Raw genomic sequence first — 10,000 nt, 5'->3', positions numbered from 1 at the left:
GTGCCCCGCAGCGCCCCCGGCGATGTAGCTGCCCTGATGCCTCCGCCGCCCCTCCTTGCCGGGCCCCACCCGCCCCTCGGCGGGCGCAGGTGGGCCGGGGCGCCGTGCTGCGGGTCCCGGACAGGCCCTCCGGCCCTCCGTCCACGCTAGCTTGTGCCTGGGCTCATTTTGCTTAACTGCTTTCTTTTCTTTCCCCCTTCTTCTTTCCTCCCCGTTTCACCTGGCCTGCCACTCCACGCCGGCCCTCTCCTCTCACCTGGCCCACTCTGTCTGCTGAGCCCCCCTCTGGACTCCTGGGAGAGGGAGCAGGTGTTGGGGTCTCTCCCAGCTGGGCCTCTTCCTCAGCCCCTGCGGGCTGCCTGGGGCTGCACCCTGGGCTCCCGGCCACTCCCTGGGGCTGCTGGGCAGGAGGGGCGGGCGCCTCGATTTCCCAGGGCGAGACCCAGCTCTCCTGCGCGGCCCACAGCGCTGAGCCGTGGGTTGTCTCCAGCTGCCAGAGAATTAGCTTCCCGGGCCCACGGGGCCGGTCCCGGTGCACTCGGTGGGGTCTTCGAGGCTGTGCAGGGGTGAGGGAGGTGCTGGTGCGTTTTGGGGGGTGTGTCTGCGCGGCGGGTGGGGGTTTGGAGGTGCTGACGCAAGCCAGGGTGGGGGCTTTGCCCGCTGTCCGGAGTACTTGTTAGTCACCGCCCTGCACAGCCCTGGGAACTTAGCCTGCCCCTACCTTCCGCTCTACAGATGTGCAGGCTACAGGGCCCAGCAGAGTGCCGCCCAGCTTGTGGGAGCCTTCCGGCCCATGCCCAGCTGTGCCCCCAGGCTGCCTGCTGTCCACAGAACAGCATGGGGCCCGACAGAGTGACAGCCCGGGAACTGTGTGAGAACGATGACCTGGCCACCAGCCTGGTCCTCGACCCCTACCTCGGCTTCCGCACCCATAAGATGAACGTCAGGTGAGCAGCCCAGGGGCCAAGGCGGCTGGCTGCGGCTCCGGGACCCCTCCCCTGGTACCCTGCCCCTCGGCCCGCCCTCCCTGCAGCTCCACGTGGGGTGGGGGTTGGCAGGGCCTAGAAGGCCCTGGGACCCAGGTGTGCCCTCTCTCCCAGCCCCGTGCCCACCTTGCGGCGACAGCAGCACCTGCGCTCGGCCCTGGAGGCCTTCCTGCGGCAGCGGGACCTGGAGGCTGCCTACCAGGCCCTGACCCTGGGAGGCTGGATGGCCCACTACTTCCAGAGCCGGGACCCGCGGCAGGAGGCTGCCCTCAAGACCCACGTGAGGGACCCCTTCCTGCTCACGCCTTGGCCCCTGACTGTGTCCTTGGGGACCCGGAGACAGTGGAGAAGGGACCTCTGCCTATGTCAGATGAGGACACAGGCCCCAGGAGGAAACTTGAGGCCCAGACCACACTCCCAGAGTCCTAGAGAGTGGGCCCCCGCCACCGGTCTGCCCTCACCTCACCCCAGCCGCTACCCCCAGGTGTTTCGCTACCTCCGTGCCTTCCTGCCTGAGAGTGGCTTCACCATCCTGCCCTGTACCCGATACTCCATGGAGACCAACGGGGCCAAGATCGTGTCCACCCGCGCTTGGTAAAGAGGCTGTGTGGGCGGGGAGCTGCGCTGGGGCAGGGTGGGGTGCAGAAATGGTCCTGGAGGACTTGGGGGACAGGCGCGGTGTCACACAGGGGTCCCTGGAATTGAGCCCTGGCGGCGGCACTGAGCGCTGGGTCCTGCCGCCTGGTAGGAAGAAGAACGAGAAGCTGGAGATGCTGGTGGGCTGCATCGCTGAGCTGCGGGAGGCCGACGAGGACCTGCTGCGGGCCGGTGAGAACGACTTCAGCATCATGTACTCCACCCGCAAGCGCAGTGCACAGCTGTGGCTCGGCCCTGCCGCCTTCATCAACCACGGTGAGCCCTGGGGTAAGGGGGCCGTCCCCACCCCGACCCTGCCCGTCCCTGTCCCGTCTTCACCTTGTTCCCTGTCCCATCCCCCGTCCGCCCTCCCCCTCCCCCTCCCGTCCCCCCGGGCCCCTGCAGGGCTCCCTGGGCCCTCTGTGCTCACTGCCTCTCTTCTCCCCCACCGCTGGCTCCAGACTGCAAACCGAACTGCAAGGTGAGACCTGTGGGCTCGGCACAGTGGGCAGTAAGGGGTCCTGGGCGGGAGGGACGTCTGGGGTAGTGAAGAGCAGTTCCCAGTCCTGGCAGTCGTTGGCCTGGGACGGGCAGTGTATGGCTGGGATGGGCCCTGGAGCCCAGGGTGCTGTCCAGAGCAGCTCAGGTGTAGCCCGGGGACAGACCGGCAGCCAGGGTCTCCCATCTGAGCCTGGACTCAACCAGACAGCGGTGACAGCGGGTATAGGGAAACAGCCGGGGAGCCCCAAGAAGCACAGCCCGGACCCCATAGACACTCAGTGGGGGCGGGGCAGGGGACAGCGGCTGGCACAGAGCGCGCAGGAAGGGGCAGCGAGGGGCCGGCCCTGCTCCAGGTCTCGGTAGGTGCCTTGTCGGGTGTGGCAGGGAGCGCTGGAGGGAGACGGCCCGAGCTCAGGCTCCAGGATGAGAACCAGGTTTGAGTGCTGGCTGCACCGCCCACCCTGGGCTTCTCCTCTCGGGAACATGGTGAGACCTCGCCCCTAGATGCAGTGTGAGGTCAGGCTGTGGGCACCTGGTTCCCGCAGACGGTCGCAGGGTGAGGGACACAAAGGTTCTGCCTGGTGGTGTCGAGCCGTTCGCAGACGCCGGGTGAGGCAGAGTGCAGACAGCAGCGCACGGGGCCAGGAAGCGGTAGGGGCACGCTGAGGGCTGGAGGAGCAAGGTCTCCCACGGTGTGGAAGGGGAGCCGGAGCGCGAGAGGGTGTTCAGGCCGGACACATCTCTCCAGGGGTCCAGGCTGTGGCGAGGCCCAGCGTGCCCAAGGGTGGCACGGTCAGGCCAGGGAGCCACAGAGGCTCCAGCCGGGGACATGGGAGGGCTTGGTTTCTAGGCGGCCACTGCAGCTGGAGCACGGGAGGACTGGCGGGGAGGGAGTGGCCCGGCTGGGGCAGCCCCCAGAGGTGGGTGTGGGATGGAGCTGGAGGCGGTGAAAGCTCCCTCCGGGTAGGGCTGCCCCACGAGGAGGACAGGGCTGCAGGCGGCTGTGGGCCAGTTGGCCTGCGGGTCATCAGGCAGGTGCGCAGGTGTGAAGGGCTGCTTCAGGGGAGTGTTAGGCTTGAGTGGACGGACAGATAGAAGAGGTCACACACCCTCTAGGACTGGAACTGTAGAGGCAGGTGCAGGCACGGGGGCAGCCCGAGGGGGACTCCTGGGGTGGCCGCCAGGGACAGGTCCCGAAGGCAGAGCTAGAAGGCACAGCTTGGGCTGCAGAGTGGCCCTAGGCTTCGGGGAAGGGCAGGTGGCCCAAGGCAGGGTGCCAGGGTGTGAGGCTCTGGGTGTGTCGGGGGTGGACCTCGGCCCAGCCACAGAGCCCGAAGCAAGTGTGGGAGGGGGCAGTCAGCAGTTCTTGGTGCTGGCGCTGACCGCTGCTGGGAGGTGGGGGCCCCTCACCCTGGAGTCAGGGGCCTCAGCCAGAGCGCGTGCAGAGTGCAGGCCCTGCCAGTGCGGCCACTTCAGGTTGGTGCTTCTCAGGGTCTCGGGGACTGGGGTGCCTGGCCAGGCGGGGCTCAGAGAAGCCCCCACCCCAGGCCCAGTGCTGAGTGGGCCCGGCCCTAGTTTGTGCCCGCAGATGGGAATGCAGCCTGCGTGAAGGCACTTCGGGATATCGAGCCGGGGGACGAGGTGACGTGCTTCTACGGCGATGGCTTCTTCGGTGAGAAGAATGAGCACTGTGAATGCTACACCTGTGAGAGGTGGGCACGGCCTCAGGGCGGGGGAGGGCGGGCCAGCAGCCCCAGGAGCATGGGGGCCCAGCCCTCGCTCTGCCCCGTCCCCTCCCGCCCGCCCCCAGGAAGGGGGAAGGAGCTTTCCGCCTGCGGCCCCGGGAGCCCGAGCTGCCTCCACAGCCTGCTGACAAGTACGCATTCCGGGAGACCAAGCGGCGGCTACAGCGAGGCCGGGACAGTAGATGGCAGAGCCGGCTGGGCCCACGGGCCTGCACCCACCTGTCCCCCTTGCGCTGGGACGCGTTCTGCGGTGAGCACAGCCCCACGGGGACCCTCCCTCCTCCAGCCTCCCTCTGCTCTCCAGAGGAAGCCCCACCCAGCGTGACCTGTGTGTCTCGTCTGCAGCTATCTGCCAGCCCCCACGCCTGCCGGCCTGCATCTCCCCTCTGGACAGCTTGCCGCTCTGGCTCCAGTGGCTGCCCCAGCCCCAGCCACGAGCCCGTCCCCGGAAGCGCCGACGCCCCCGGCCCCAGCAGGCCCGGGTGCCCCCCGCCCTCCGTGAGGCTCAGGTCTCCCTGCACCGCTGGGGAGGTTGCAGCCCCCACTGCCGCTTGCGGGCAGAGGCCCTGGTGGCCCTGGGGCTGCCCCATCGTGCCCGCTGGGCCCCCCAGCAGGACTGGCACTGGGCCCGCCGGTACGGGCTGCCTTACGTGGTGCGTGTGGACCTCAACCGCCTGGCCCCGGCCCCACCAGCCTTCCCTGCCCCCACCGGCACCACAGGCCCCATCCTCGCTCCGGTCCCCGTTCCCAAGCAGGCCCTCGCCTTTGCCTCCTTCTCCCCGCCCAGGCGCCTGCGGCTCGTGGTGAGCCATGGCTCCATCAACCTGGATGTCAACAGCGAGGGGTTATAATGGGCCAGGTGAGGCGGGGCCTCCCTCCCACCCTAGGAGGGGTTAGCTACCCATCCCCAGGGTCTGACCCCTGCCCCTCTGTGACTGCTGTCTCCTGAGCCACCCGACCCAGCAGGGAGCCCTGGCCTTTGCTATCTGTCCTTGCTGCACCCCCTCAGGACTACAGGAGCCCCTCTCCCCTCCTGCCCTCCCCAGGGAGCAAAGCCATAAGAGGGTGGGGACACCCCATGGCATCTCCCCAGAAGCCAGGCCTTGAGGAGGTAGAACCAGGGGTGGCCCTCCAGGACGGGGAGTGGGTTTGCTCTGTCCGACGTGGGGGGCAGTGGGTGGGGGGTGTCAGGGCACGTCCCCCTCACTGCCCGTGGGTCTCAGGGAGGCTGGGTGCGACCTCATCTTTCTATGGTGCTATCCCTGGTGCTACTAGGGTGTGGGGGGCTCCCTCCCCTCGCCACACCAGAATGGGGTATGTTGGGGGATTGAAACCACTTGAACTTTTTATTTTATTAAAACCTTGTTATAAGCAGTGTCCTTGGGACTTTTTGATCCGGCTTGTGTGTTGGGGGCCCTCAGTCTGGAGGGTGACCCAGACCCACAGCTGTGCTGGAGAGGGGTGGCACAGGGCTGGGCCCAGGGGGCTGCTGTGAGCGGCTTTGGGAGGGTGAAGGGTCGTGGGTTCTGAGGACTGCAGGGTCTGAGGCAGAAACTGTCCACGGAATACCAGCACTCCGGGAGCCTGAGGCAGGAGGATCCCAAGTTTGAGCCCAGCCTGAGCAATTTAATGATTATGGAGACTGTCTCAAAAAAATAGAAAGGACTGGGTATGCAGCTCAGTGCAAAGGCCTGCTTCAAACCTTGTCAGTGCCCACGCTGCGTGAGGCCCGTTCTCTCAGGAGAGGCCCCTGTTTTCAGGCAGGGTGACAAGCCCAGCAGCAGTGACTTGCCTGAGGCCACATGGGGACCTGAGGGCTCCGTGTGCTCAGCGGCCCGCACCTCAGCTGGGTGTGCAGAAGCGTGTGTGTGCATGTGTGCTGGGCCGCGGCAGCGCCTGTCTTCCTGCGCAGTCTGTGCCCTGCTCCGCCACTGCCCTCTCAGCAACCCTGGAGCCCGGCTGAGGGTGCAAGGAGGGAGCTCTCAGCCAAGGGCTAGTGAGTGCCTGGGCTCCAGCTCCCTGTGCAGCGTCACAGGCAGTTTTCAGACCCCTCCGCCCTGCAGCGGTCACCTGTGTGTGTCCGGGGGCTTGGACGTGGTCACCCTGGAGCAGGGAGGGCAAGGCCCCCGGGCCTGGCGGGGAGCAAGCCTGCCGGACAGCCGAGGCAGTGTTGTGACACAGGCAGGTGCAGGTGGTCCGTGCATGAGGGAGAGATGAGAGCAGGTGACTTTTTACTTTAAAGTTCATCTGTATGTGTTGGCTGATAGGCCGCCTTCATTCCCTTTGCAGTGAGAAAATTCCTCCTCATAATGCCATTCCTATGAGGCCTGCTCCTTTTCTTTGCCATATTAAGAATGAAGGAGGGGCCAGGTGTGGTGGTGCACGCCTGTAACCCCAGCACTTGGGAGGCTGAGGCAGTAGGATCCTTGCAAGTTCCAGGCCAGCCTGGGCTACAAAGTGAGCTCAAGAGCAGGCGGAACTGCATAGCGAGACCCTGTCTCAAAAAGACAAAAAATATGGGCCAGGGATGTAGCTCAGTGACATAAGCACTTGCCTGGCAAGCCTGAGGTCATGAGTTCGATTCCCAGTACCAAAAAAAAAAAAGACAAAAAAAAGAAAACAGAATGAAGGAGGGGGCTACAGGTCTCCCCAGCAGCAGTGCGGATAGGACAGGACAGCCCTTGGAGGTTCAGCATGACCAGGACTGTTGCCTGTGGACAGGTAGTTACCTGGGGAGGGAGGTGCCCTGCCCAGTGCCCCTTGGCTGTGTGGGTAGAGCCCGCCCAGCTGCCTGGGGTTCCTACGTTGACCACTGGGTACAACAGGGAAGCTCCTGGAGTTGACCTTGGCACTGGCCAGCTGGTGGGACCTGGGGGACATTTCTGTGGAGTCCAGACTTGGCATCAGGAGCTTACTAGGTGGCTTAGGTCCCTAGAGGCAGTGACTGCCTGGGATTACCCTGGGCAGAACAGGAAGCGGGAGGGATCAGGAGATAGGCAGCCACAGGCAGAGACAGAAGGGACTTAAAATGGGAAAGCAGCCGCAAGCACGGAAACCAGGCTAACGCGTGCCAGGAGCGCTGCTCTCAGGTGAACACAAGTGGGTTCGCCCCTCCCCAGGAAGCGGCAGACCCTGTTCCTCCCCTTCAGGTGCTCTCTGACCGCTATACTGAGCGCGGGTCGACCAGACGCCTCCAGGGGCCACAGGCCTAGTTGATGGGGTCACCCCTAGTCCCTTGGAGGCCCAGCATAGAAGTGGGCACCAGAGTAGGGTACAGGTGTTCTGAGTGCCCCAGCTGTTTCTGTAGACAAAGTCTGCACACTCAGAACAGGGCAACACCTTCCTGCACTGTCACCTCCTCCCACAGCCCTAGGAAGCACAGGTGTGGTCCTCTATTGGAGGTGAGACAGTGACACGGCCAGTACCCAGCCCGGGCATGTGTGGCTGGAGAGCTGCAGCTGGGCCTCGTACTGGGAGGCTGCAGAGAGACAGGCCGGTGCTGGGGCCTCCGAGGTGGACCCAGGTGGGGACGCCGGCTGAGAAGCTGCAGAAGGGTCCCCAGCCTCTGTGTGGGACAGCCCACTCGGCAGGAGGCAGGGCAGGGGAGGGTGGGTATGTGAGATTATGTGCACAGGACAGTGGCGGGGAGGATGATGGGCCCAAGGAGGAGGGGTGGAGGAGGATCGCTGGCCATCGGGAGAAAATAAATTCCAAGTGCTGGACTCTGGAGGGCATGAGTAGCCATGATTTGTTTGTTTGTTTTCAGTACCCAGAATTGAACTCATGACCTCCCACTTGCCAGGCAAGTGCTGTGTCGCTGAGCTAAACCCCCCCGCTCCCTTTTGTTTGTTTGTTTTTTTTCCGGTACAGGGAAATTGAACTCACGACCTTGCACTTGCCAGGCAGGCACTGTGCCGCTGAGCTAAATCCCCAGCCCTATTTGTTTTTTTGAGGTAGCCATGATTGGGCAGGGCTTGGCAGTGTCCTGTGCTCTGGATACTACCTGCATGGCTTCCTTTCCCACAGCAATGCCCCTCTGTGGCTCTGGAGATACTGAGTGCCCACATGTGGTCCCCTCTACATCCGTGTCCTCCACCTTTCTGTTCACGGTCAGAGGCAGAGCTAGGAGACTGGGTTTTGGAGCTGGAGCTATCCCTGGGGCGGTCCTCTTGCGCTGTCCTGGCTGGGTCGGGGGGTGAGCGACATGGGCGGCGGTGGAAAGGTCCTCACGGAGCGGGGGTGGGACAGACCCTTCCTGCTGCCCACCTGTCCCCGCCGCCTTGCTGTTCCTGGTACAGGACTCCAAGCCATCTCGGCTTGCCGCTGGGGAAACAGGCTTGACCAGCACCCCAGTGGACTGTCACGATTCATCTCCGATCCCTGACTGCAGGGAGCTCAGGTGGTGGCCCGGGTGGTCTGGGTCCCCCCAAGAGTCATGGTGGGTGGGGCGGGGCAGCCAACAGCCTTGGGCAGCAAGTCGCTGGCTCTGGCCGGTGTCAGGCTTTGGCAGGGGGAGGGGTAACAGCTCAAGGAACACCTGCGCCCAGCGTGATGAGGCTGCGGGAGTGGAACAAGGGAGGAATAGGTCAGACGGGCTCAGAGTCCCACAGGATGCGCGTCAGGTCACAGACAGATGGCAGTGGAGAGACTGCGGGTACTGGCAAGCCTGCAGGCGAGGAGTCCGAGGACGCCCTTCGGGAGGAGAGGGAGGAAAATGGGTTTCGGCGGACATGCAGCAGTGTCAGAGCCTGGATAGGAAGCCGGGTGGGCAGCGGGGCAGGAGGGAGATGCTGGGTCGCAGGTACAGACTAGGGCGACAGGCAGGTGTAGGGAATGCGGGGTGGGACCCCGAACCCTGCGGCTGGTGTTGGGGTCCGCGGCTGCCCAGCCGGTGCCCACCTTACTGCCTAGAGCCCTGAGCACCCCCGAGGGCGCGGTCGCTGTCCCCCCCCAACCTGGTATCAGAGCACCTCGGGGCAGACGCACAGGACCCGCCCCGCCCCACCCCGTGAATCACCGGCCTGGCATCGAGACGCACAGGCAACCACATGGCTTTATTTGTGCCTAGAGACTGGGTAAAGGTGGTGGCCCAGGACGGGACTCCAGGAGCCGAGGAGATGGCGATCACCGGGCCGCCTTCCTCGGAGGAGGCACCGCGCTAGGCGGTCAGATTTTGCCTGCAAAGGTCCCGTCCTGGATCTGCTGGTTCCAGCGCTGCACCTGGGGAGGCAGGAGCGGAGGGGTCGCAGCTCAGCCTCAGCACTCGCCCTCGCCCTCGCCCTCGGCCTGGCAGCCCTGGGCCCCTTGCCCGCTCACCCAGCTAATGGGGCACAGCGAGCGGTACACGCGGAAATAGTACTCGCAGGGCTGCGTGCTCTTGCCGCGGCGGTTCATCGCCTTCATGCAGCGGTGGTAGTCTGCGGAGAGCGGGGGCGGAGTCGGGAAGGCCACGCCCACCGCAGAGCAGGCCTTCCCCGGGCCTGGCCCCACCCCGGCCCCTCGCCCCCCGCCCCTTTTACGGTTGGCTCCTCCCTCGCAGGCTGGGCTCCTCCCATTCTGCCCTAGTCCCCGCCCCTTCTCTCGACCCCACCCCTCCCCGACACCGCGCCCCGCCCCCTAGGACTCGGCCCCACTCCCGGGCCGGGCCCCGCCCTCCGCTCCTAGCCCCGCCCCCTCCCACCCCAACGGTCCCGGGGGTCTCGGGGTGCTCTGCTTCTGGCCTCGCGACCCTCGCCCTGCGCCCCGGGTCTCACCCAGGAAGTTCTGGTAGCAGTTACGGGTTTGGTTCTGGTTGGGGAAGCGGGGGTCGAAGGGCGGCGTGGTCCATTTCCCCTTGGGGGGCTTCTGGTTTTCGACGTTCAACATCCACAGAGGCGGCAGCCCTGCGGGGCGGGAGGGGCTCGTGCTGGGGCGTCCCCTCCGCCCGCACCGGCCTAGCCGCCCTGGGCCCCGCCCTGCCCTCACCCGGCTGAGGTCCTCGCGTGGCGGATCAGCGGCTGTCCCGCTCCGAGGTGGCCTGGTGCTGAGGCCTGGGGTCCCCTCCTCCCAGGAGCAGCACGACCCTCGCGCCGGATTGGCTGGGACCCCGGAGCGGCGGCCAATGGGCGCAGCTGGACCGCGAGCCCCCACCCC

At 65.6% G+C, this 10,000-nt stretch overlaps 2 protein-coding genes and 1 long non-coding RNA gene across 9 annotated transcripts in view; 2 read left to right on the top strand and 1 right to left on the bottom strand.

The window, feature by feature from the left end:
• Suv420h2 (suppressor of variegation 4-20 homolog 2 (Drosophila)) overlaps nucleotides 1–5,245 on the top strand; it is a 5,907-nt gene extending 662 nt beyond the window's left edge. The window contains exons 2-10 of one of the 7 annotated variants that reach the window (XM_013509264.1): nucleotides 491–566; nucleotides 736–947; nucleotides 1,083–1,266; nucleotides 1,471–1,580; nucleotides 1,735–1,898; nucleotides 2,084–2,103; nucleotides 3,699–3,835; nucleotides 3,934–4,118; nucleotides 4,214–5,245. In XM_013509264.1, coding sequence (XP_013364718.1) covers nucleotides 736–947; nucleotides 1,083–1,266; nucleotides 1,471–1,580; nucleotides 1,735–1,898; nucleotides 2,084–2,103; nucleotides 3,699–3,835; nucleotides 3,934–4,118; nucleotides 4,214–4,719 — 1,518 coding nt within the window. In that variant the 5' untranslated portion in view covers nucleotides 491–566 and the 3' untranslated portion in view covers nucleotides 4,720–5,245. Of the gene's footprint in view, nucleotides 1–9; nucleotides 90–466; nucleotides 582–735; nucleotides 948–1,082; nucleotides 1,267–1,470; nucleotides 1,581–1,734; nucleotides 1,899–2,083; nucleotides 2,104–3,698; nucleotides 3,836–3,933; nucleotides 4,119–4,213 lie in introns of those variants that run through there. The other 6 variants (XM_013509267.1, XM_013509263.1, XM_013509266.1 and 3 more) reach the window with 6 other exon arrangements.
• A 3,658-nt stretch (nucleotides 5,246–8,903) lies between these two features.
• The window catches only part of LOC102023082 (cytochrome c oxidase subunit 6B2), a gene marked incomplete in the record, with an annotated part of 1,395 nt that continues 298 nt past the window's right edge, over nucleotides 8,904–10,000 (bottom strand). The window contains 4 exon segments of the mRNA XM_005413321.2: nucleotides 8,904–9,088; nucleotides 9,185–9,285; nucleotides 9,622–9,750; nucleotides 9,833–10,000. Coding sequence (XP_005413378.1) covers nucleotides 9,035–9,088; nucleotides 9,185–9,285; nucleotides 9,622–9,733 — 267 coding nt within the window.
• Nucleotides 9,293–10,000, top strand: part of LOC102023404 — a 2,794-nt gene continuing 2,086 nt past the window's right edge. Inside the window, exon 1 of the long non-coding RNA XR_265027.1 lies at nucleotides 9,293–9,634. This is a non-coding gene — a long non-coding RNA (uncharacterized LOC102023404). The remainder of the gene's footprint in view (nucleotides 9,635–10,000) is intronic.

The sequence above is a fragment of the Chinchilla lanigera genome, unplaced genomic scaffold (genome assembly GCF_000276665.1).
Source record: "Chinchilla lanigera isolate Chin_1 unplaced genomic scaffold, ChiLan1.0 scaffold00166, whole genome shotgun sequence".
NCBI classification, from domain to species: Eukaryota; Metazoa; Chordata; class Mammalia; order Rodentia; family Chinchillidae; genus Chinchilla; species Chinchilla lanigera.
This window is presented reverse-complemented; position numbering and strand designations above follow the sequence as displayed.